The 26,809-nt window shown below is 43.3% G+C and overlaps 2 protein-coding genes across 7 annotated transcripts in view; one reads left to right on the forward strand and one right to left on the reverse strand.

The window, feature by feature from the left end:
• The window catches only part of SETD4 (SET domain containing 4), a 47,489-nt gene that overhangs the window by 16,133 nt on the left and 4,547 nt on the right, over positions 1-26,809 (reverse strand). For 3 of the 6 annotated variants that reach the window (XM_034752546.1, XM_034752509.1, XM_034752555.1), the window contains exons 1-4: positions 5,182-5,284; positions 2,728-2,831; positions 1,744-1,839; positions 603-640 (exon numbers count right to left, since the gene is read on the reverse strand). In XM_034752546.1, coding sequence (XP_034608437.1) covers positions 603-640; positions 1,744-1,839; positions 2,728-2,800 — 207 coding nt within the window. In that variant the 5' untranslated portion in view covers positions 2,801-2,831; positions 5,182-5,284. The other 3 variants (XM_034752525.1, XM_034752518.1, XM_034752535.1) reach the window with 3 other exon arrangements.
• On the forward strand, positions 5,354-16,582 carry LOC117867478 (carbonyl reductase [NADPH] 1-like). The gene is made up of 4 exons (XM_034752567.1): positions 5,354-5,500; positions 7,839-8,157; positions 10,773-10,880; positions 12,608-16,582. Exons 2-4 carry the CDS (start codon positions 7,872-7,874, stop codon positions 13,042-13,044), a joined length of 831 nt encoding a protein of 276 aa, XP_034608458.1. The 5' UTR covers positions 5,354-5,500; positions 7,839-7,871; the 3' UTR covers positions 13,045-16,582.

Consider the following 26,809-nt stretch of genomic DNA (forward strand, 5'->3'; position numbering starts at 1 on the left):
AGAGAAATGTTCCAGAGCACACCAGAGCCAGGAGGCAAACAGATACAACCACAGCCTCAGCGCGGATCATTATAGTTGTAAAATTCTGGTGGTCCAGCAATGTAGGAAGTTTGTGCAGTATGTGGCAGGATGTCCTGACAGAGGATAAACAGTTTCTGGGCTGGCTGGCGACTGGCTGAGAAGCATCACCTTTCCCCTTGAACAGAATACACCACACTTGGAGCGAGACCCCTTTGACAGAGGAATTTTCTACTGGGCATTTACACCCAGATTATAGCTCCTTTGTGCCCCTTTCAAACAGGACTACATTAACATAAACTAGGTACCTTTTAGTTCATGCCTGCAGTGTCCACACAGGACAGTTAAAGCATAACATTTTGGTGCCCTTTGCAATTCACACCCCATGTAGTCCACACTGCCATGCAGAGTACACGGAGCCTGGGGGATTCCAACTCCTGATTATAAATTATATCGTCTTAGACTCCCCTCTAGTCTTTTAGGCGCTCCCAGGAGCAATTTTGATTAGGGCCCAGAATGTCTCCAGCTGCTCCTGCAGTACATGTAATAAAAGCCATATAACAAACAAACAAATAAATACTAACCTGAAAGGCTTTTGTGGTCATTAAGCCTCTTCCCGTATCTGAAATAGCAGGAACAAAAAGAATGATTACAATATGGTATACAATCTTAAGACTTCTCCATAAGACTACAACAAAACACTATGAATTAAAACTGGTCTGAAAAAGGAAACATGAAAATGAACATATTTCTTATATAACATAAAAACCGTTTTTAAAAGTCCCCCATGGACTAGCTGAAGCTTATGTATGTATCTGGGCCAGATACTCAAAAGGTATATAGACACTTAACACCTATTGATTTAAATAGAAGAGAGGCACCTAATTACCTTTAAAGATATGGGCTCTTATTTCTCTCTCTCTCCTCCTTTCTCTAGCTTCAGTCTCTTCTCTGCTGTCTCACACATTCTTATCGCTGATGAAAGCCTTCATCTCTACAGCTCCTGCCATCTTCCTGCATCCCTCAGCTTCACTCATTTTTTTTCCAAATCTTGGCTTAAAAACTACTTTTTTTCTCCCCTGCTTGTGCTTCTCCCTTTTTGCTAGTTATTTTACACTCAGTGTTTTAGTTGTCACTCTGCAATAGCTCTGCACAGTTGTTTCTCGATTTATACTATGTACTATCTGCTGCCTTCTAATTTAATTCTGTAAAGATTTTTGAAGATTATTATTAAAGACACACACAGTAAACAATCCATTCAAATTTGAACTATTTATTATTGTTGCTATCTGCATTCCATCTCTACATGTTGATAGGTTTAGTTAGTCTGCCAGAATGAATGAGGAAATGGTTACAAGCTTAAGTCCTGAGCCTGTAAACACTTATGCAACAGTATTTTACAAATGTGACCAGCTTCTTTAAGGCCTATGACAGCAATCCTACAAGAAGTACTACATGAGTGTACCCCACTGCCCGTGCAGAGCCCCTCTGGCATCAGTAGCAATTTGCAACAGCATAAGAACCCCCTTGTGAGGAACAGCTTGCAGTATGTGGGACAGAGTCTACTTGTGTGAGTGAAATTATTCATGTGTGCATTTGTTTGAAGGATTTGGGTCCTTAATGTCTGTACACTGAATACTCATTCCTGAAGAAAACCAGCCAGATGGAAATAAAACCACAGTGAGAACCAGACAACCTAGGATCAATAAGCAATTAAAGTATTACCTGAAAACTGTGCTGGTCTTAAATTACGGTCATCAAACCCCCTCTCTTTCAGCCACTTCCTAAGTTGTATATATTCCAGTATGTGACTCTGGTTTACTAAATGAAGAGAATAGTGATTAACCTACAGCATACAATTTAATTAAAAACATGGTGCACTTGTACTGTAGTACAGTGGCTCTCAACCTTCCAGACTACTGTACCCCTTTCAGGAGTATGATTTGTCTAGCGTATCCCCAAGTTTCTCCTCACTTAAAAACTACTTGCTTACAAAATCAAACATCAAAATACAAAATGGCACAGCACACTATTACTGAAAAATTACTTACGTTTTCATTTTTACCATATAATTCTAAAATAAATCAATTGGAATATAAATATTGTACTTACATTTCAGGGTATAGTATACAGGGTAGTATAAGCAAGTCATTGTCTGTATGAAATTTTAGTTTGTACAGACTTCACTAGTGCTTTTTACATTGCCTAGTTTTCTACAGGCTAATATCTAGATTAGTTGATGTACTCCCTGGAAGACCTCTGAGTACCCCTGGTTGAGAAGTACTGCTGTAGTAGATTTTTACCATATTCACAGAAGAATGGTCTTTTATAACATGACACACCATAAGATAGTGAAAAAGGCATCAGTTCTGTTAGGTACTGAATACCCTTAATGTCACTGATTTCACTGGAAATTGAGGGTATTCAGCATGACCAAGAATCACTCAGCAGAGTAATACAGTATCATCCTTCAACCAGAAAACAGAATTCACAAAGCTAAACATGGACAAAGGAAGACTAAGTTAAAGCATATTAAAACCAGAAAATAAAATGGTTGTTCACATGTAACGGCTGATGTCCATGATTACTCTTGTCAAGACATGTAGGAGTTTGAACATGTACAGACTGTAGAAAGATCCCTTGCCAAGTAACTAATTATTCTGTTGCTTCCCTGAATGCAAACAAAGAATAGATGAAAACATACAGTACCTCCATTTGAAGGCAAACTACTAAATTGTTTTCTTCTTCTCTTTCTACCGGTCCGACCTCTATTTTTCCACATGGTAAGAAAAACTTCACCTTAGGTATACAACCTGAATGAAAAATGGGAAAACAGCCAGGTTCTTTTTTGATATTTCTTTCAGTTCCTGCATATAAAAGATTACTCACTCCAGACTTTTACAAATATACACAAAAGAAATTAAAGTTCTTCATATTCAACATGCTTCAGCTTTTCATCTCAGAAAACGCAGGACACACTAGCACTTGAATGAGCAATGCGAGGAGAGGGAAGCAAAAAGCTTCCATCCCATGCTGCCACCTTACCTAAGAACTGGGCATAATCCCCTTGGGGAACAAAGGCACTTCCATTTCTACATTTAAAAATAAGGTAGTTTCCATGCAGAAACATTATTAATTTACAGTTATGTTGATACAGTGACTAATATAACCCATATATAAAATTCACAGCAAGAACACTTAAAATAACTATTTTCAATTAAAAAGTATAAGAGAGATAAGGTGGGTGAGGTAGTATCCTTTTATTGGACCAACTTCTGTGCGTAAGACAAGCCTTCAAGCTACAACAGAAGATGGTTCAATAAAAAAATATTACTTCACCCACGTTGTCTCTTTAATATCCTGGGACTGACACAGCTACACAACACTGCATTTAAAAGTATGAACATAACACACATAATTTACATAAATATTCCATTACCTTTGCAGTTCATTTATTCAATGAAAGACAATACTGGCATGGAAAAAATTAACGTTATTCCAATAACAACCATAACTCTGACCTACAACATATAAAATATTTCATAATATACCTACACAGTTATAAATTTCAAGTAGTCAAGTTACACATATTCCTTTGATATATTTGACTAAATTACTTGTAAACACATCTTACAGGTTAGCATTTAGTTGTTACTGCAATGTGGACAGTGACACATGACAATACTGTCATTAACTGAACTGAACCATAGCTTAACTATAAGTAAAAGAAAAAAAAATTTATAGGAATTAATGGGGGCAAGCCATACTTCAAAAAGAAGACACCAGAACAAAATGAGAAGATAGTCGATTTGGACAGCACTAATTATGACAGTGAAAACTATTGTTGGGGTTACTAGGCCTGCCTGAGCCAGAGTTCTTCCATGTTTAAACTCTGTCCTTCCATGTTTAACTCTGATCGACCTCAACAACCAAGGACAGGAATTGGAATGTGTAAATAGCCAGTTAGCAATTACAACCTTGTTCATTTCAGGTACCAAACGATAAGGATGAGGTTTGCATGTTTCTAGTTGGGGAAGGGGTAATAAACTAAGGGTAAACAGGACCAAATAACTGTTTAGAGAGACGTTACTAACAAGCTAGATTTATAGCCCTGGAATGATTTAGTTGCTTAAATGTATAAACATGCCTTTGGTAAAGAGGGGAGGGAGAGTAGGGGGGAGTGGTAGAGAGGGGGGCTTAGTTGTAAAATGTATAAAGAAGAGAGAAACTGTTTTTGCTGGTGTGCTCGATTTGAGACTTGCCTGTCTCCTTGCACCACTTCGAGATCTCAAATAAACTTTGATTGTTTCTCCACCCCGGTATGTTTATTGGCGTGAAGCACTCCGGGCAACGAACCCCACTGTTGCTGTCCTCGGCCCCCTGTGCCGGCAACACTATCAAGTAAGCACAATATAGCATTGCTGAGTTCAGGACCACCACCACACACACTATGTCATAGTAACTTCTATTTCCTGACATTGGTGTTGGAACAATTTGTACAGTGGGCGTGCTGAGAGCCATTGAACAAAACTGTAAACCCTGTATATGATACAAACCACTTCAAGCAGGGGGTGTTCCCGCACCCCGAGTTCCAGCACCCGTTTCCAGCGCACAACATTTTTGAATATGCGTGTACGGGTGTGGGTGAATTTCCCAATAAAAGGAGCATATCTTTTTAGGGGAGAGGATGACAATTCTAACACACATGAATCACTTCTTCCACAGGTCTACAGCTGTAAGCGAGAAAGCCTATGTGTGTGTGTTTTCCCCCTCCAGTTCCGGCATCAGGCCTTTTCTTAACAAATGGCTAGATCTCTAATAGCAGCACCGGTTGCATTATCAACTGCATACTGAATTAAGTAACAATATTACTTCTAGCGCCTTGGATTTTCAGAGCCCTGCGCAAGAGATTAAATAAATAAGAAAAATCTCTACCACCACGGGAGACAGCTATAACAAACCCACTGCGTTCACAGCTCCGATCGCTGACTGGAGTACCCCGGCTACATTTTCTGGTTCTTTCCGGAGTTGCCATCAGACAAAGCGCTTTAAAAAAAACCTACCCGCTAGTGCCTGTAAACAATCCCATTCAAACTACGGCCTTTCGCTTACAGCTCCAGATCTCGCACAGATAGCACATGGTAAAGCAAAAAGCTCACTTACACCCAAGCCAGGCCCCAGCGGCCAGACTACTCGCGCTCATCCCCCACGGACACAGCTGCAGCGCAGCCACGTGTTTCCTGCCTCCTCTCCCGCAGTCCCACACCCAGCTCGGAGCCGCAGGCAGCCCGCGGACATATCTAGAACTCCGCCTCTAGCTCGCTCGCTCCTCTCGCTGTTCTCTTATCAGGCGTGAGAAGCGTCTGTGTCGAGAGCGCCCCGCCCTGTCGGATCGACCCTTCTGGGCTGATGCGTAAAAACCGTTGGATTTTAGCGTAGGAGCCTGAAGCAGCTGAAGAGGCTGAGCTACGTAGTGCCAGAGGTGAGTTTGCAAGTTGCTTTCTTCACCCGAGCACCCCCTTCCCCAGCGCACCCACCCCCGGGGGGCAGCTTGCATACAGCGTTCCTTGCAGCCTGCCTTTGCTTGTTACGGAGATCAGACCGCATTTCTTGTGCAGGGCTGGCCTTAGGGAAAATGGTGCCCTGGGTGAACTTGTATTCTGGTGCCCCAGTCCGCATGGGTATGGTGCCTGCCCCCTATGGCCCTTGTGAGCTCCCCCCTGTTGCCCCTAATCCCTGTCTCACCCCCCTCTCCTGCACCCCAACCCCTGTGCTGCATTCTCTTTGCTCCTAACCCGTGCACCCCGCTCCTGCGCCCACATTGGGAAATGACCTGGATGCAGGGAGCAGCTGGCATTGCTGCTCACTCTCCCCCCTCCGATGCTGCTCCTCCACACCCCCCCAAAGAGCTGTGGGGGGGGGGGGAGTGAGGAGTGATGTCAGGGCTCTGTGCATTTTCCCCACCAGGGCTGCATAAGGGAAGGACAGGAGAGCAGTAGCCCATGCGGGGAAAGTGACCTGGATACATGGAGCACTCCGTGTTGCTCTTCGCTTCCCCTCCTCACCCTCCCCACAGCCTCCTAGGGGGGCACGAAGGAACGTGTGGGGGGTGTCATAGGTTTCACCAGGGCTGGTGCTACCATTAAGGCAAACTAGGCGGTTGCCTAGGGTGCCAAGATTTGGGGGCGCCAAAAAGCGGTGCCCTCAAATTTTTTTTTTACAGCGTTCCTACGCCCCCTCCCCAAGCGCGCGGTTGCCGCTCCACTTCTCCCGCCTCTCAGGCTTGCAGCGCCAATCATCTGTTTGGCACCACAAGCCTGAGAGTGGAGGAGAATTAGAGCGGGGGCGGCGTGCTCAGGGAGGAGGCGGAGCAGAGGTGAGCTGGGGTGGGGAGCTGCCGCACGGCTCGGCACCCCGTGAGGGGGACACCTCAGGACAGAGGGGGGGAGCTGCTGCAGGGCTGGGGGGAGGAGGGGTTGCAAGGTGGAAGTTTTGCCTAAAGTGCAAAACTTCCTTGCACCGGCTCTGGGTTTCACCCCCACTCTGAACTTTAGGGTACAGATGTGGGGACCTGTATGAGAACCCCTAAACTTAATTACCAGCTTAGATTAGTATGCTGCCACCACCAAATCGTTTAAACAACTGTTTGAGTCATTTGGGAATTCTGTCTTCCCCCCCCCAAAATATCTCCCTCCCAGGTACTATAACCCTTCCCTGGGTAACCTTGAGAGACTTCCTCCACCAATTTCCTGGTGAACACCGATCCAAACCCTTGGATCTTAAAACAAGAAGAAATTAATCATCCCCCCCTTTGCTGGCAGGATTTGAGTTTAATTTCCCTTTTCCCCCACCAATTCCTGGTGAGTCCAGATCCAACCCCCTTGGATCTTAAAACAAGGAAAAATCAGTCAGGTTCTTAAAAGAAGACTTAATTAAAGAAAGAAAGGTGAAAGAAAAACCTCTGGGAGATTAGCATGCAAGCTATTCTCACAGACGACAGATTCAGAAACACAGAGGATTTCTCTCTGGGCATAAAAACTTAAAGTACACAAAAGAAAACCCAGTTTGATTCCCCCTCTATTGCAAAAACGAAGTCACAAAAGGAAATAAACATAAGCTAATTTATTCCTTCTCTAATACTCACTACCTTGGTTGATTCCTGGATCTTTTCACTCGGGCACAGAACTTAATGAAGAGAGCAAAGGAAAAACTTCCATCCTTCCTCTTGAAAAATCTTGTGTGTCGTCCCCCCCATTGGTTCCCCTGGTCAGATGTCAGCTAGGCTAGGTGAACTTCTTAACCCTTTACAGGTAAAAGAGGCATTAACCCTTAACTGTCTGTTTATGATGGGGGGGGGGAGGAGGGGAAAGCAGTATCTGTGCATTACTTACCCACCATGTTCCTCTGGTGGGAAGAAGCAGTGACTGGGAGAAATCTGAGTGCCCCCCACAGAGCACTCCCCTGCCAGCTGTGAGCAGCTTCTGACTCTACACTGGCAGTGCATACCTCTACTGCCACACAGCGCCCCCTAGGCGATTGCAGGGTAGCTCACCCCCGAGGCCAGCCCTGTCCCTGATTGCCCTAGACCGCTCTTTGGCTCACATTCATTTGCAAAGCACTTTGAAGACGCAAGCTACAGGATAAGTGCCGATTGTTCGTTGAAAAACTGGAGACCAACCTTATTTTGCCCAATTATTTCTTTTGGTTTGGCAACAGAAGAGAAATGTACATTTGCAGAAAATTGCATAGAGAGGGAGCAGGTAGGCGTGCATAGTCACAATAACCAAATATATACACCTATATTCTTTTGCCTGTTGCAGTGAACTTATTTTGCCATCCACTAGCCCAGGAGGATGTCCAGCACCCCAGTAGCTGTGGTGACCGGGGGCAACAAAGGGATTGGATTTGCTATTGTGCGGGCTCTGTGTAAGCAGTTCACTGGGGATGTGTACCTGACAGCCCGGGACCCAGGACGGGGTCAGGCTGCGGTGACAAAGCTGCAGCAGGAGGGACTGAACCCACTTTTCCACCAGCTGGACATCGAAGATCTGCAGAGTATCCGGACTCTGCAGGAGTTCCTGAAGGAGAAATACGGAGGGCTGAATGTGCTGGTTAATAACGCAGGGATTGCTTTTAAAGGTACAATGCTGGCTCATTGGCAAGGCTTTGTGAGCTGTAAATTACATGAAGAATGATGAGTAGGTCGTGTCTGCTTTTACAAGAATCATGCTAGCTGGAGAGGCAAGCAAGTATGATACCTAGCTCATCCCTGTGCCAGCAGAGAGCTGTTCCCAACTTGACATTTTTCTGGTGCTTTGTCAGATCTCATTTTTGATCTTGTCTTCACTGCTGTGTTAGCTCAAGATATAACTCAGATTATGTAACCCAACTCCTGTCCCCACACACACACACATCTCTAGCTCAAGAGAAGTGGTGCTTTAAACTTGAGCTAGCTGGCCCATCTGGGAGCATGCTCAAGTGCTGCTGAAGTAATGCAGTGGGGCGGCTACTACTCTGTTACTAAAAGCCAGTCACGCTGTGCAGTTCAAGGATTGCTTTGCAGAGTGGCTGCTCTCCTTCTATCTAGGCATGAGAAATATGGAGATATACCTATCTCATAGAACTGGAAGGGACCCCAAAAGATCATTGAGTCCAGCCCCCACTAGCAGGACCAAGTACTGATTTTTGCCCCAGATCCCTAAGTGGCCTCCTCAAGGATTGTACTCACAACCTTGGGTTTAGCAGGCCAATGCTCAAGCCACTGAGCTATCCCTTCCCCCAACTGAGCTATCCCTCCCCCAGAGGCAAGGGAGTGTAGATAACTCCATTTAATTCTGCAGGGAACACACCTTTAGGGAGCTATTTACCATGGTGATGAGCACTGTATAAATAAACAGACTATTTAGAAGCTATTCCTGCCAACATAGTTTCCTCTACTTACTTTGGGAGTCTTAGAATATATTATAGGACTCTATTTGTCAGGAGGCCTATCTTGATGTTTAGTCTAAAGTGTTCTTTCCTTAATTTAATCTTGTTACTCTGATTGCCTCTTGTACCATTTTAAATAATTCCCCTGTGACCTGAATGATGTTGCCTTTCAAATACTGGATTTGGTATTAAACTGATCTGTTGTTGAACGTATTCATGCATAAATCACTATCTCAACAGAAACTTTTCTTTGTAAGGTATATGCATAGTGGGAAGTGCTTGCCATGTAATGACTGTGCACTAGGGTGACCAGACAACAAATGTGAAAAATCGGGACGGGGGTGGGGGGGTAATAGGAGCCTATATAAGGAAAAGACCCAAAAAACGGGACTGTCCCTATAAAATGGGACATCTGGTCACTCTACTGTGCACAGAACTCTTCTAATAGTGCTGGGGGATTCTAGCAAAGGTTATTTGTCACACAGCATGGATGATACATATTTTTTTGCAACAACTCACAAACCGCAGCCATCTGCCCTGAGCTCTGGGAAAACCTGCTTAAAAAGAGATATTTTAAAATGTAGTAAATGTCGATAAAGAAAAAAACTCTTATGTCCTAGTTACAGCTTACATTTCTTATTTGGGAGCTATTGTCTTGACTCTTCACTGCTTTACCCCTGTTTGATGCTGAAACCATTGAAATCAGTGATGAATTGGGCCTCATGTCTCAGTGTTAATATACTGGTCAGTATTCTGTAAATAGTGGTGTCCTGGCACATTGCTCAAGAGAACAGGTAAGGTGGTTATTAGCAACGCCTTTAAGGAATATCTCCATTAGTTTAAGCAATAGGTGTTCAGTTACAGCCACTCCTTGGGGTTACCTGCAGGTATGTTGTATCTAGCAAGGGGACTACAACAATTGGTATCTATTTACACTATTTGGAGAGCCCTCATGCTTGTAGAATCAATCCTTCCTCATCATCATATCCACTCCTTATACTCCACACCCGAACATAGCCACTCTATGAACTTCATACCCTCGTACCTCAATGCCTGTACTTTGACCCATCAACCTTTTACCCCCAATCAGGGATATTGCAGATTATGTATTCCTTATGCCACCTGATCTTAAATCAAATTTTGCACCCTCGATAATCTGTATGTTATTCCCTGATAACCAGGAACTTCTATGCTCAAACTCTGTTCACTCTTTTTAACATCATCTTAATAAAATTTTTATTCTGAGTACCTACTACAGAACGACAGTGCTCCCTGTTTCTTCCTTCCCTGCCACAAAGAAACAGGCTTAGTTGCCCCCATTTGCTGCAGTTCTTCAAAAGCTTGATGTTGCCTGCATGGGAATCCTATCTCTGTGCAGCACTCCTCATCCTGGCTCAAACGCATGCTGAAACTCGACACACCAGCAGTAACAACCCAGCCATTGCTTAATACACATGATTGAGCTCTAAATCTGTATAAAGAATGCAGCTCCCTGCCCTGTTTTGAGGCATCAGTTGTCATCAGCTCTTGTGGGGGGAACACAGAACCCTAAACTAAGAGTTCTTAGCAGGTGAAAATCTTCTCAATCTTCCACTAATCTAATATTGCATATTTGGGCCTTTGCATTTTAAAATGTTAATCTTTGCAGCACTGTGTACCTGTTACTTTTCTGCACTTTCTCTGTTAAACATCTGCTTCCTAATTTATACATAAATGACTACTGTAGAAGGAATTAGGATTAACTCTAGCTTTCAGAGACCTGTATTTTCCCATTAACCAGTGAGCATAACTTCAACGTTATATATTTTTCTTCTCCCTGTGAACAGTTGCTGATACCACTCCATTTGCTATTCAAGCAGAGGTTACAATGAGGACAAACTTTTTTGCAACAAGGGACGTCTGCAGGGAGTTGCTACCCCTCATAAAGCCTCATGGTAAGTATAACCTAATAAATACCAAAGTATCATTGAGAATAACTCTTGCTTCTCACAAGGGGGCAAACCCTACCCTCTGTTAGAAATTTGCTGCCCACAGGAGTACCCGTGCCTTTCTGCTGCATCAAAAGTAAGAAGACAAGAATAGCTTGCATGCACGTCTTGACGCACATGCTTTTTAATCTAAAGTTGCTTCTGTTCGAATCCCTTTCTTTACTAATGGCTTATTCCGGAAGTGCTTATCTGTGCCATGATGCAGAAATGAAGGATTGTCAATTGCCTCATCTGTCCTTGCTTCAGACAAGAGGAAATGGGGAGATTTCAATGTTCTGCTTGCTCACAAAAATGGAGCACTGAGGCTGAGTTCAGTGTTCTGTACAGGCTTGCACTCACAGTCACTGAAGAAACCTAGCTCCCTAGTCTTGTTGCTGTCTCCCTGCAGAGAAGTTTCGCTCTATGTACATTGCAGCCCTTGTTTTGGGAGCTGACACATTTGCCAGCATCGGGTATGCCATTAGAAATACCATATTATTTTGAAAGGTAGTGAAAATCATCCCATGTGGCGATAAATGCTACAGGATGAAAGAGTTGTGTGGGTCCACACAATAATGGTAAACAGAATGGGAGAGGCCAGGATGAGACATACTAAACTCACAAATATAACACAGTTTTATTATCAACAGACAGATGATCTGCGCTTCACTGTGAGCGCAGCAGTTCTGTTTTCCCAGCTGAACCTCTAGGAATGTCTTAGAACCCTGTGACGTCACAGATGGAGATGTTTGGAAGGGACATAGGTCAAACTTTTCCCAAAATCTAGGTTTTGTAAAAACTTGTTTATACAACACCAAAAACCAGTAGAAAAGTTTGGTTTTGAACAAAGCCATGGAACCATTCCCATACTATAAAGATAAATGATCTTGAAAGGATATCTGTACTTATTTAGATACAATTTTTATTTCTGGAGGGTGTATTTGGGTTTTTAAGAGACAACCCCTCTTTTCAGCACACATCCCAGATAATGACTCTGTCCACTGAGGAACCCTACAGAAGGAAGGAATCCCACACACATTCAACAATATATGGGAGGATTGGCTGACCGAGATGTGCAGTTGCAGAATCAGTCATCGTCTTCCCTTTTTTCCCCCACCCCGATGCTGGGACACACATTGCACTCTGTTGTGTGTTTGGCTTGCAGCTCCCCTTCATGGGCTCCATACAGCCTGCCTCCCCCCAGTGCAGTGGAACCATATTGCTTCTAGTGCATTCAAGGCCCTCCTAACCTGTAGGTAGGACTCTTTCCCTAGGAATTTTGAGAGACCTCTTCATTCATACCAATTTAAAGTAGAAGGGAGAACAAAGTTCCTATCAAAAGTCCCAGGCCCCAATTTTGCAAACACTGCTGAGGGGAGGGTTTACTCTTGTACATAGGCCCATTTCTGTTTGTTGTGGTGGTGGTGGTGTTTTTTTTAATGGGATTATTCATGGAAGCATGGTGTTTGTTTGCAGGATCAGGATTTCTTCGTTTATTCAGAAATATCCCTATTTAAAATTGTAGAGGTGGGATATGTCAAATATTTGCTAGCAATTCTATTACATCCAACAGTGTGTTTTGTTTTGGTTTTTAAACTGTTCTGAAAAGCAGTCACCATACATAGACCTTCATGGAGCACTTTTCAGGATCAAGACCTAATATTGTGTATGGGCATGTTTATTTTATATATTAGGCAGAGTAGTGAATGTATCTAGCACGGGAAGTGTATCCGCTCTGGCAAGATGTAGCCGGGATCTGCAGCAGAAGTTTCGTAGTGACACAATCACTGAGGAGGAGCTAGTGAAACTCATGACAAAGTTTGTGGAGGATACCAAGAACGGAGTGCATGAGAAGGAGGGCTGGCCAAATACCGCTTATGGTGTGTCCAAAATTGGAGTCACGGTCTTGTCAAGAATCCAGGCCCGGATGTTGAACGAGGAAAGGAAAGCTGATCGAATTCTTCTAAATGCCTGTTGCCCTGGATGGGTGAGAACCGACATGGCAGGTCCCAATGCCACTAAAAGTCCAGATGAGGGAGCCGAGACTCCAGTTTATTTAGCCCTTTTAGCCCCTGATGCTGATGGGCCTCATGGGCAGTTTGTTAGTGAAAAGAAAGTGCAAAAGTGGTAATCCTTTATTTGTATATGTGAGATGCAGTCCAGCAACAATATCCGATATTACTAATTTATTGTTGGTACCAATAATAATTAAGCATCTGTAAATGTTTTTGCCATTTCTAATATCTTATTAGGGTTTATAGAATATACACAAGGTTTCTGCTATTGCAAAATAATTGCAATTTGGAATAGTGCATGAATTAAACTGTGCCTTTAATTTAGTTTTTAAAGGTATGAAAAGTGTTGAAATAAAAAAGTATAGTTTAATAGGCTAAAATGCATTTGTTGAAATTTATATTCTCTTTAGTGGTGGTGGGGGGGGAGAGGTGTGTTCTTCTTAGTGATTTCACATATTGTTCCTGGTGAGATTATGATGTCTAACTATTTGATCTTAAAAGTAACCATATCAGTTTGAAATGGAAAGTCATTCCAATTTAAGTGAGATGGCAAAGATGGATGGCTTGGCATAGATTAATGTGAAACCGTTCCTGCAAATATATTCTCAGCCCAGAAGTCCCCAAGAGACTGCGTATGCTGTTTAGTTGAATGCTTCTTCAAACTCTTCAGTATGTAGGGCCTCATTCTGCTCCCACTGAAGTCAGCAACAAAATTCCATTGACTTCAATGAGAATAGGATCCAGCCAGGGACACTTAATCTTCTGAAGCTGAAGAGTAGTTTGATAATTCAGAGTAAAGGCTTGGAGATACTAGATCTATAGTCAGATTCACCCTGAGAGTAATTTTTAGCCCATTGTAAATTAATTCACATTTTGTATTTATTCTCATGCCCACAGTGAACTAATAAATTCAGGTAGTCATAGCCTTTTGTCCACAGCTTCAGAATAAATTAACCTAGTTCCTATGGTAACAAACAAACAAACAAAAATAGGGTAACATTTATTGCTGATTTTCACCTCACTCTTCTAATACTACAAAACATGAACAGTTCAACTGCTTGATAAGTGCCATGTAAACAAATAATTTTAATTTATTGCAGCTCTATGCTGAATGCCCTGACCAATACACCCAAGAGAAGCAGTGAGAACTCTGTGGGGGTTTTTGTTGTTGTTGGTTTTTTTTAAGTATTTTTATAATTCTTTCTCCCAAACTTTCATCCCCAGGCTTCTATGCACAGATTGAGTTGTAAGGATAGCAGATAAACCTGATTTATCAGGATTATTTTAGATTGTAACTTCATTAGGACAGGGACTGTCTCTTACTATGCATTTGTACAATGGGGCCTTACATTTATGCTTAACACAGTGACACTTTGACTGAAGTTCACGAGCCACAAGTGGCTGTTGAATGTGTCTCCTGCGGCTCTTTGCAGCAAATGATATTAAAATACAGTGTGATTTAATTATTAGCCCATCAGGAGGTTCTTACTATGTTAACCAATTAAGTTATCAACTTGCACTAAGTTATTAACTTATTTGCTGTGAGAATATTTTATATATATATAAAACTAAATATTTCCCCGTCATTCATACTACTGTGGCTCTTCTTGGTAATGTTGATTGCTAATTTGGCTCCTGAACCACTGAGATCTGAGTATCACTGTTGTATTAAATATAATCTAATAATAATACCAAATGGAAAAACTTATTCAAACTGCCTCCCAGGCATACTCCACAACACAGAAATACCACTCGTCTGGCCTTGTCCAATGCTTGTGATCTGAGCATAAACAAGCACACTCCCAAATGAAATAGTGGAAGTGAAGCCACCTATTATTGCAGCTTTACTACACTTCTGCATATTATAGCCACTTTCTGTTTCACCCAGGCACCAAAAATATGAGATCACAGGTGTATGTTGGGGTGGTTTCTGAGACCTCATCAACCTGGTTCCCAAGAACTCCACTCTACTCCAAATTCATTACTGAGGTTTCTTTACTGGCACACAATCAAACTATACTTGAGTAGATCGGGATGAAGAATGGGAGTGGGTACAAGGGATACCAGACATCCAAACCTCCTTCCTTAATGTAGATTTACCCACATTACATTCACTATATATTGCAACACATGTGAGATTGGCTTGGTTACTTTGGAGGAACCAATCTCTGTACAGCATGCTCTGTCCACATGGTATCCATGTTTGACTTTACTTTCTGCCTCATCTTTACGCTCCCAATTTCCCTTGTCCATTGGTATCTTGTTCTTAGTAAATGGTTCCCTGGGTGTTCCCCCACTTATATTAGCGAGCTCAGACATTCTGTCTTTTAGCTTACTGATCCATTTGCTTATTTTAGCACAAACATTTCATTTTCAGCCTGCTGATCCAGTTACCGCCCTAATCCTGTCTTCCAAAAAATGAGGCTTCCCCTATATTCAATTACGTATGTCAAGCCATCTTATATTCCATTGCTTTTCTTTTTATTTCTTTTCTTTTCTCCATAATTATTCATTTCATTTGTATCATCTTCCTGTCTTTTTGTGCCTTCTTCCTAAGTTTACTACCTTGCAACACATTCCCAATAGTTGTAATTATTTGAATCCCCATAAATACTAGGCTCAAAGTACGAACCAGGACCTGTGGGGAGCACTGGGGTCGGGGCTTCAGCTCCGCAGAGGGCACTGGGGCACACGGCCACCTGAAAAACAAAACACAACCTATTGTGGCTCTTCTTTGGAGCCCTTATTGGATTTTAATTAAGTACCATGTCTTGTTTACATTCCTTTTACTGTGTAAATTGCACATGTAATAGAAATGTACATTCCTTTCATAATTTAACCTCTACTTTTTACTTGCTATAACATATTAGGCATATCAATGTAATTATATAATTACTATTATTAATAATTACTTTTCTTCTGCAGCTCTTTTAGCTGTTCCTTTATTACTGAAAATGGATACAGGGTCTCTTCCCCATAATCCTGGGTGTGGCTGCCCTTTAAGTCCCTACTTTTATTTACTAATTTGTATTTAACATTTACAACTTAATTTAAAAAATGTTAAACGTTGTAAAAGTATTAAGACACCCCAAGTGTTAATTAACAAAGTTAAGGCTGCCAGGAGACACTGGCTGCTGCCCAAAGAGTGTCTTGTCAGCTTTGCAAACCTTGAATGAAAGATTCAGATGGATTTTAGTGGAATCTTTTGAAAGCCAATTCCATTTACATGTACATTTTCTTTTTAAATAGATGTTTTCTTAAATTCTGAGGTCCCTTGCTATGTTGTATTTATGTATGTTTATTATGAGAGATCAAATAAATATTTTAAACTTGCTAGGTTTAGCCTTGCCAGCTGATCCTTTGAACTTCTTTCTTTTCTAAAATGGCTTTATAATCCTGAAGTTTTCCTTTCATAAAGTGCAAGTTATGACACATTTAAGTTGCTTACATTTCTGTAACCCTTCTGCCAGGTTGAGGCGGCAGCAACAAGAGTTTACATCTCTAAACTGCAATGTTCATATTTTATATAAAGCTTTGAATCAGGGCTGTCAATCGCAATTAACGCAAGTGATTAACACAAAACAAATTAACTAGATTTTGAAAGTCATAATCTCAGTTTTAATTGCACTGTTAAACAATAATAGAATACCAATTTAAATTACAAAGTGTTCACCTTATATTATTACAAATATTTGCACTGTAAAAAAGATAAAAGAAATAATATTTTTCAGTTCACCATATACAAGTCTATTCGGTCTTACTACTTGTTCAATCAGTCTCTAAGACAAGTTTGTTTACATTTATGGGAGGTAATACTGCCTGCTTCATATTTATAATGTCACCAGAAAATGAGAACTGGCATTCACATGGCACTTTTGTAGCCGGCATTGCAAGGTATTTATGTACCAGATATGCTACACATTCGTATGCCTCTTCATGCTTCCACTTGTAGGCACTAAAGATTTACATTTTGTTTTGAGTTCAGTTATGTTAAAAAAAATTGTACATTTGTAAGTTATACTTTCACAATAAAGAGATTGCTCTACAGTACTTGTATGAGATGACTTGAAAAATATTTTTTTTTTTACAGTACAAATATTTATAATCAAAAATAATATATAGTGAGCACTGTACACTTTGTATTCTGTGTTGTAATTGAAATCAATATATTTGAAAATGTAGAAAAACATCCAAAAGTGTTTATAATACATTTAAATTGATATTCTATTATTGTTTAACAGTATGATTAAAACTGCAAGTAATTGGGATTATTTTTTTTAATTGTTTGACAGCCTACTTTGAATAAGTTCTTCACAGGCAAGATAACTTTTTTGGCCTGGGCTCTTATAACTGTTGTATCCTAGCTACATTTTGTTTTACTGCTGTTTTCTCTCCTTTATTTTTCTTCTGTATCTAAGCTGAGACTATAGTAAGATCACCACTGTTTTTTCTGGCAGGCAATTCCAGCTGCTGTTTCATTTATTTTTTCCTTTAACTTAGCACAACAATTTTTTACCTCCCTTTTCTGTGCCAACGTTACATTCCTACTAGTACAGTTGGAAGCAGTTAAGCCACACAGAAATCGCTGTTTCCTTTAGTGATTTCAGCTCAATCGTCCACAGTAAGCCAATTTCAGTCAGATTGTCTCTGTACCTGCAGCAACTAGCACAATTGCTCATTTACAGACACATTCATTGGGAAGGGTCCATTTCCTTCAAAATGGCTGACAAGGCTTCTCAGGAGGGAAAAGCACATACTATAGTCATGGTAGTTGTCACCACTGACCTCCCCTTTGCATAGTTTGTTTGATTACTAAAGATTTCACCAGGCAGGACTTCGCAGTGTTATACTGCCATAACTGGCTTTCATTCTCAAACCAAGCACTCTCTTTTCTTTAACACTTTTACTCTTTAACATTTCCCCAACCGTTCAGCTCCCTTGGAACTCTGCAGTCTTAATTTGTGCAAAAGCTCCTTTAAGTCCTCACTCTTTTTTCTTAAATCACTTACTTATCTCCCAAAGTGACACATGTCTCAGCTGGGGTAACCAGATGCCCCAATTTTATAGGGACAGTCCTGATTTTTGGGTCCTTTTCCTATATAGGTTCCTATTACCCCCCCCCGCACCCCTGATTCCAATTTTTCACACTTGCTGTCTGGTCACCCTAGTCTCAGCTGAATTCTTTCGGTGGCTCTAAACTTATTTTTTATGTTTTTTGCATTTATTTCTTAATTTAGTACACTTTGGAAAGCTGTACTCCCTAAATCAGGGGTGGGAAAACTACAGCCCATGGGACGGAGCCGGCCCACCAGCCGTTTTAATCCAACCCTCCAGCTCCCTCTGGGGAGAAGAGTCTGGGACTTGCCCCGTTCCGGCGCTCCAGCTGGGGCACAGGGTCGGGGGCCGCTCCACACGGCTCCCGGAAGCAGTGGCATGGCCCCCCTCCGGCGCTCCAATGGGAGATGCAGGGCAGTGCCTGCGAATGGGGCAGCGTGCAGAGCCGCCTAGCTGCATCTCCACATAGGACCCCAAGAAGGGACATGCTGCTGCTTCCGGGAGCCACTTGAGGTAAGCGCGGCCTGGAGCCTGCATCCCTCTAACCCCCCCACCCCAGCCCTGATCCCCCTCCTGCCCTCAGAACCCCTCGATCCCAGCCTAGAGCACCCTCCTACATCCCAAACTCCTCATCCCCAGCCCCACCCCCCCAGCCGAGCCTTCATCCCCCTCCTCCACATCCCACTACCCCGCCCTAGCCCGGAGCCCCCTTCCGCAACCTGAATTTCTCATTTTTGGCCCCACCCCGGAGCCCGCACCCCCAACCAGAGCCCTCACCCCCTCCTAACCCCAATTTTCGGAGCATTCATTGCCCACCATACAATTTCTATTCACAGATACGGTCCTCGGGCCAAAAAGTTTACCCACTCCTTCCCTAAATACAGTCTTGAAGAACAGCTGCTTTTTACTCTGGATGTACGCTAATAGGTAAGAAATTGTTTTCTCCCTGCCCTTTCAGGAATCTTTTCCATTTAATCTGGTTCCCACTCTACACCTTTTGTTGCTCTTTATGCTTTTCATATTCATCCCACAAGGCGGCACATTTTGTTTGTAATGTTTTAGCCACCAGAAATAATCTTTGTGAAACTACTGCCTTGATTTGGGCTTTCTTTGCCTTAGGATTAAAAAAAAAAAAAAGATACTATTTTTCCATGGCTACCAATAGGTCCTATTTTTTGAAAATTTCAGTGGCATTCACCAGATCTTTGCTGTGTTCTACCAAACATTTTTTTTCTCTCTATCTCTAATACTACACTCTGGAGTTCCTTTTTCACACAGTCTCCCACTAATACTTCTCTGGGGAGGACATAGGGCCTGCCTTTAGATTTAACCTACTTCTCCAGCATGGTACTAATTTCTTCATATTTAATCCTTTAAACCCTTCCAATATCATTTCCCTTAATGCTGATTGCAACCCTCATGCTAAGCTGTGTATATGTTACCTGCTCTAGACAAGCAGATCTGAGTCACTGCACCAATATGTTGAAGTAGCCTCTGAGACTTTATCCACTCAGGAATATGTTGGGGTGGCTTCTGAGACCTTATCCACTCAGTAGCCTCCATGACCTTATCCACTCCGTTCCCAAGAACTCCACTCAACTCCAAACTCGTCACTGAACTTCCTTTATTAGCATTCAATCAAATTACGCTGGAGTTGATCAGATTCAAGCTTGGGGTTGTATACAGGGCATAGCGCACATCCAAAGTTACACAGATATCCCCTTCCTTTATATACATTTACACATCACATTACACTCACTATACATTGCATCACATCTTATGGTATTTTCTTGGTTACTATGCAGGAACCAATCATTGTACAGCATGCTCTTGTCCATTGGTACAGTACCTTGTTCATAGTAAATGGTTCCCTGGGTGTTCCCCCTCTTATCTGAGCAGGGCCAATGCAACCACTGGGCAAACTAGGCAGCCGCCTAAAAGCCCGCTCAGGCGAGAAGGTGGAGTGGAGGTGAGCTGGGGCAGGGGAGCTCGGGGAGGGCTGCCTGCAGTAACTGGGGGGGACACAGGGGAACCACTCCCCGCCCCAGATCACCTCCACTCTGCCTCCTCCGCTGAGCACACAACCCCCGCTCTAATTCTCCTCCAATTGGCATTGCAAGCCTGGGAGGGGAGGAGAATTAGAGCGGCACCGGAGTGCTCAGCGAAGAAGGCGGAGTGGAAGTGACCTGGGGTGGGTTCCCCAGGCGGGGTTAGCTGCGGGGGGGCTCCCAGGGTGGTGGGCGGGGTTAGCTGCTGCGGGGGGGGCGGAGTTAGCTGGGTGGGGGGTGGCGCAAGGTGGAAGTTTCGCCTAGAGTGCGAAACTTCCTTGCACTGGCCCTGTATCGGAGCCAGCTCAGACTTTCTGTCTTTTAGCTTACTGACCCATGTACTTATTTTAGCACAAACATTCCATTTTCAGCCTGCTGATCTAGTTACCTCCTAATCCTGTCTTCCAAGAAATGAGGCATCCCCCGTTTAATTACTCATGCCAAGCCTGGCCTGCAAGCATACTACACTTTCAAGTAATAGTATGACAAGCTACACACCAGGACTTTCCCACCATGGAACATTACTGCACAGCAAGCTGGTTCATTGTAGATTCACACCTAGGCTGGCTGTACAGTAATTTGCCTTATAGACAAGAGTAGTATAAGGGTCCTACCGTCAATTAAACCCCTAACCCCGCCCCTTGATCCCTTAAGCCCCGCCCCTTGAGCCCTTGGTCCCGCCCACCTGTCACAGTAAGTCCCACCCCATGGGGTATTACTTCCGGGGTCAAGGGGCCACCTGACCAGAAGCAAGGTGTGTCATGTGACCCCTCTAAGAACTCCACCCACCACCCTCTACCAATCAGGAGGGGTTTCATCCCGATAGGACTGCCCCGAGAGGAGATTTTGACCAATTAGGGTGACTTCTGGGGTGGAGGTGACCTGTCCAGAAGTGGGTTGTGTGACCCCTCTAAGAACTCCCCTCACCACCCTTTACCAATCAGGAGGGGTTTCATGCCGACAGGACCGCCCCGAGAGGAAATTTTGACCAATTAGGGTGACTTCTGGGGCGGGGGTGATCCATCCGGAAGTGGGTCGTGTGACCCCTCTAAGAACTCCCCCTACCACCCTCTACCAATCAGGAGGAGTTTCATCCCGATAGGACTGCCCCGAGAGGAGATGTTGACCACCAGGGTGACTTCTGGGTTGGGGTGACCCCTCTGGAAGGGAGTCATGTGACCCCACTAAGAATGCCTCCCAAGGCCCTCTGGCTATCACTGCATGTTTTTCTTACATCATCGTAAAAAGGGTTTATCTTTTGATCGGATTTTAAATTTGTATTCTAACGACTTAGTGCAAAACGACTGGATGGTGATGAAGTTTGTAAAAAGGAAATTTAAATTCTTGGGCATGCCTAGCCTTGCTCAAACCATGTTTCAACAAGCCCAGACATGCATATCTTGCAATGATTTTCATAGCCATGTTACCCAATAAAGCACCCCAGGTGAGGGGTTTAAAGACAAATGATGTTTGGTGTGTAATTAAAAAAAAACAAAGACAAAAAAAAACAATTGAGGAAAAAGTACACTGTTAAGATGTACTTAAAACTGCTGTTGTGTTTGGAGAACCGGTGCATATCCACCAAATCTGCCTGCCACTGCACATCCACCTCTGAAACAATGGTCTTGTTTCTTTTAAAACGTATTCGAGCCGGTTTGTGTAAAGTGTAAGCATCCTGGTCTGAAAGCCATGCTGTTACCTGTGGGAATGTATTATCCCTACACCAACCTAATGGAAAGTTCCATGAGGAGGTAAGGGTCACGATGGGACACATGCAAGGTAATAAATCATGGCCTTATGTAAGGCCCCCCTGGTGGTCTAGGGATTATATAAGATAAGGTAAACAAGGTAATAAATCATGGCCTTATGTAAGGAACGGTTGAACCAATCGGTGTGGGGCTATACATGAGATAAACACATGATTCTCCTTCTTGTCCAATCCGTAGATGTGTGATTATAGCCTAATGGTGTTATGTAATGTTAAGAAAAACTATAAAAGAAAGCTTGTAATAAACAGAATTGAATTCAGCTTGCAACCACATTGGTCGTGTGCTTTATCCGCTCCGCATGGGACCCCACAGTTACCTGTCTTCTGTTTAAAGTTTTACTATGCTTTCTGGCCGCTTGAAAAAGAGGGTTGACCCCGCCGAAGCTCCCAACTTCCCTGGGGGCGTAATATATTTTCTTTAACAGAGCCGCCTGTGTAGACATGACTGTTACCGGTACCGTCTTTTACTACCACGAGTATGAAAGGGAACACATTCATATTGACACATTTAAACAAGTTTTATTAATTGCCTGGTTTAACACGACCTTTTACAGCCACCTGTAAAAATGGATGCCATGACACCTACCATAAGGGAGTCTCAGATGGTTCATTCTTCCATTTTGTCCTCTTCGGTTTGAGATCTGTGTCTCAGACATGAGCAAAAGCAGCTGACGCACGATATGTTTACTCCCACAGGGCTTCCAATGTGTAAGTTCTTAAAGGCCTCTAAAAAGGCATCGTCGACCTGTTGAGAGATTTTCAGAAAAGAAACCGCGTAAGCACCCCCACTGCTTGTTTTTTTTTTTTTTTTTAATTTACGCAACCCCCGGTTCCTACCCCATTACCCACCCCTCCTCGACCGCCGCTTCTTAATCATTCATTTTACCTGAGCGCCGTCTTTTCCGTTCGCTTTGTCCACCGGTGCCTCCCCGAGCCGCGATTGCCTTCCACCTCTGAGGGGTGGACAAAGAGAGGCCGTCATGTTCATCGGGCTGTCTCACGAGGGTTTCAGGGTCAGGTTCCGACGTATCCATCAATGGCTGGGTTAAAGGGTCCTCCTTGAAACTGTGGCTGATGCAACGCCTGCTCCACACAAGGTCAAAGGTGGTTGGGGCTAAAACAATGTCCAAAGTTCTCACAAGAGTGATGAAGGAGGCCACGTTTCCTCTCAGCAGCCTTTCTGCGCTTTCGAAAACACGTGTCCCTTGGTAAGAGATGGCCGCCTCCTCTGTCTGGCGCTGGGCTTTATGGGGTAATGGTGCTGCACTCTGATTGGCAGAGGGCCTTGGGAGGCGTTCTTAGTGGGGTCACACGACTCCCTTCCGGAGGGGTCACCCCAACCCAGAAGTCACCCTGGTTGGTCAACATCTCCTCTCAGGGCGGTCCTTTCGGCACAAAACCCCTCCTGATTGGTAGAGGGTGGTGGGGGGAGTTCTTAGAGGGGTCACACGACCCACTTCCGGACGGGTCACCCCCGCCCCGGAAGTCACCCTAATTGGTCAAAATCTCCTCTCGGGGTGGTCCTATCGGGATGAAACCCCTCCTGATTGGTAGAGGGTGGTGGGGGGAGTTCTTAGAGGGATCACTTGACACACCTTGCTTCCGGTCAGGTGGTCCCTTGACCCCGGAAGTAATACCTCCATGGGGTGGGACTTCCGGTGACAGGTGGGAGGGACCAATTGGTCAAGGGGCGGGGCTTAAGGGGTCAATGGACGGGGTTAGGGCTTGATTGATGGTAGGGCCCTTATACTATTGACAAGCCTTTAATTAGAGTGGAAGCTCCTCTGGACAAGGACTGAATCTTCCTACATGTTTTTATATTGCCTAGCAAAATGGGGTCCACTCCTGATTGGGGTCTGTGGTTGCAAATAGAAAATAATTAAAATTTAATACCATCCATCTTTTCTGCTCCCTGGGTCAGAGTCAGTGTAGGATTACTGGAGTTTCCTCATTTTAATTCCCATGGTGGGCATTGTCCCAAGATGTTTTGCAAAATCAGATTGACCAATTAGAAAGACGCAGTACAGTTTATCTCAGTTTAGTAATCATTGGCCTCATCCTGCTTCCTTTGGAGTCAATGTCAAAAGTGCTCATAAACTCTCAGATCAAGAGTGGCACTTTCAAATTTGTTTTTTCAACCATGAATAGAATATTCCGTATGAACTAGTGACCTCAAGGTAATTAATTATCACACTAACACACACACTATCTTTCCTTCAAATCTTTCAAGCATGTTACGGGATCTCAACCTCAATTCCTTGTACATCCAAAACTCCTACCCTAGTTGGGTGTGCAGAGACTGCAAGGACGGCCCTATGTCAGAAAAATCTCACAGCAAACATTTGACTCTACTATTTTTTTTCTCACAGGCTACACAATGATAGGATTCCAAAGTCTAACTTATTACAATTAATTCAACATCTGCCTATACTTTTTAGCTGGCAGAAATACATGCTCTGCCCCTTGCCATTGGTGTAACTTTTTTAACAACAGTTAGGTGGTAAGTTGGGGCTGCTATTCAGAATCAAGGCTGAAGTAACTAAAAGAAGAAAAACCACATGGAGGTTTGTTTTACTACTGAAGCATCTTTGCATTTGGGAAACTCTTTTAAAAATTCCATTAAAAATTAATAATGCTGTCAATTTCTTCTTCCTATTGTCACGTCCTTCATGTGCCCTTCCTCTATCTCACCTAACCTTGGTGCTGTAACAGTTATTGTAAGCTACTGGGAAAATGCTGACTCATGGAATGAGGTAATTTAAGGCTTTATCAGACCTTCTGAGGCTTATCTTAGGGTATGTCTTCACTACCCGCCGTATCAGCGGGTAGCAATCGATTTAGCCAGGATCGATATATCGCGTCTCGTTAAGACACGATATATCGATCCCCGAATGCGCTCACCATCGACTCCGGAACTCCACCAGAGCGAGCGGCGGTAGCGCAGTCGACGGGGAGCCACGGCCGTCGATCCCGCGCCATGTGGACCCCCGGTAATTCGATCCAAGATACTTCGACTTCAGCTACGCTATTCACGTAGCTGAAGTTGCGTATCTTGGATCGATCCCGCCCCCAATGTAGACCAGCCCAGAGAAACAAGGTGGATGAGGTAATATCTTTTATTGAACCAACTTCTATTGGTGAGAGAGACAAGCTTTCAAGCTTACACAGAGCACCCGAGGAAGAACTCTGTGTAAGCTCAGAAAGTTGTTTCTCTCACCAACAGCAGTTGGTCCAAGAAAAGATATTACCTCACCCACCTTGTCTCTCTAATATCCTGGTACTGAAATGGCTACAACACTGCATATTTTCAAGGCTTACTCATTTGGGATTCATTTTAACATCTCTCCCTGTGGTGAAGAAGGACCTGCATTTTTCGACATGTCAATGTTTTAAAAATCCCACTTAGAGTCAGCCTCGCCCATGTTCAGACTGTTGTACCTGGAGACACAAGCCCCTGCTTTAAGTAAAAATGGTTGATTGTACAACATTTCAAGCTTCTTCCTTTACTAATCTGTATGTCCCTTAGGTTGGCTCTCGGTCCCACATTTCACTCTTTAAAAACTAATCACTTTTTAGATGTTGGTTACAAAGCTGATAACAGTACACACTACACACTTGGCATATGTTTTGCTGGTGGATATAGCCCTACATTTTTGTGCTGCCATGCAGAACAAAACAGGTTTGCTCATTTTACTTTGTACTTTACAACTACTTTGCTATGGTTCCTTCTTCATCTCCTGGTAGGGTTTCCAACACTGTAATTCAAAAATATGGGAGAAACCCAGAGGTCCAGGGGCCATGTAGGCATGATGCAGGGGTGTCTGGGCCAAATTTGAGAGGCATTTTGACACTGCACCAGGTCAAGTTGCCAACTAATGTCACTAACCTGGTTGAAATATAGGATAAAAGATGTCCTGTGCTGATTTAGTGTGGGACAGACAATATTTTATTTAAATAAGGGATGTCCCTTTTAATACGGGACTGTTAGTAACCCTCCTTCTGGGGCACTTCCTCAGCTGGATCTGCTCCTGCTCTTCCAAGACAAGGAGAAAGAGCACCCAACAAAAGGGTGAAATTTGTTATTTATTAATTTTCTTATTATTTATTATTTTTATTACCCTAGTGCTTAGAAGCCCCATGCATGGACCAGGCTCCCCAATGTGCTAGGTGATGCACAAACACAGAACAAAAAGACACTTCCTGTCCCAAGGAGCTTACAATCTAAGTGTAAGGCAAGTGACAACAGACAGATGGATGGGGGTGCACTTATTGCCTGTTACTTATATGCAAGATCCCAGTTCCTTATTGGAGGACTGAAGTTGATTTAATAGTTTCACAGTTTAAGGCCAGAAAGGACTTTTAGATCACCCAGTCTGACCTCCTGCTTACCATAGTCCATGAAATTTCACCTAGATACCCCTACTTGAGTTAGATTAAACTGTTGTGTGCCATAGGCAGAGAATAGGAGACACTGAGGTGCCAACAGTATCTGAGGCCCCTGGAATGGCATGAAATTGATTAGATGAGATCTTCCCAGATGATCCCAGCAGGCAAACCATGCCCGTGCTGCAGAGGAAGGTGAAAAATCCCCAAGGCTCTGCCAATTTGACCTAGAAGAAAATTACTTCTTGCCATCAAATCTGTCAGTTACTTTACCCTGAGCAGATGTATAAGCCACAACAGCCATCCATCGAAGAAAGAAGATTCTAAGACCGGAAGGGAACTTGAGAGGTCATCTAGCCCATCACCCCATGATAAGGCAGCACCTAGTATACCTATCCCATCCCTGACAAGTGATTGTCCAACCTGTTCTTAAAAACCTCCAGTAATGGGGATTTCACAACCTTCATTGGAAGCCTGTTCCAGTGCTTAACTATCATTATAATTAGAAAGTTTTTCCTAATATCTAACCTAAGTCCTCCTTGCTCCAGATTAAGCTGATTACTTCTTGCTCTATCTTCTGTGGACACAGAGAACAATTGATCACCATCCTCTGTAACAGCCTTCAAC

Source organism: Trachemys scripta, chromosome 1 (assembly GCF_013100865.1).
Source record: "Trachemys scripta elegans isolate TJP31775 chromosome 1, CAS_Tse_1.0, whole genome shotgun sequence".
Taxonomy (NCBI): Eukaryota; Metazoa; Chordata; order Testudines; family Emydidae; genus Trachemys; species Trachemys scripta.

Coding starts and splice junctions, on each gene's coding strand:
- LOC117867478 (XM_034752567.1), top strand. CDS start 7,872: ATGTCCAGCACCCCAGTAGCTGTGGTGACCGGGGGCAACAAAGGGATT. Junction 8,158..10,772: donor CGCAGGGATTGCTTTTAAAG/GTACAATGCTGG, acceptor CCCTGTGAACAG/TTGCTGATACCACTCCATTT. Junction 10,881..12,607: donor ACCCCTCATAAAGCCTCATG/GTAAGTATAACC, acceptor TTTATATATTAG/GCAGAGTAGTGAATGTATCT.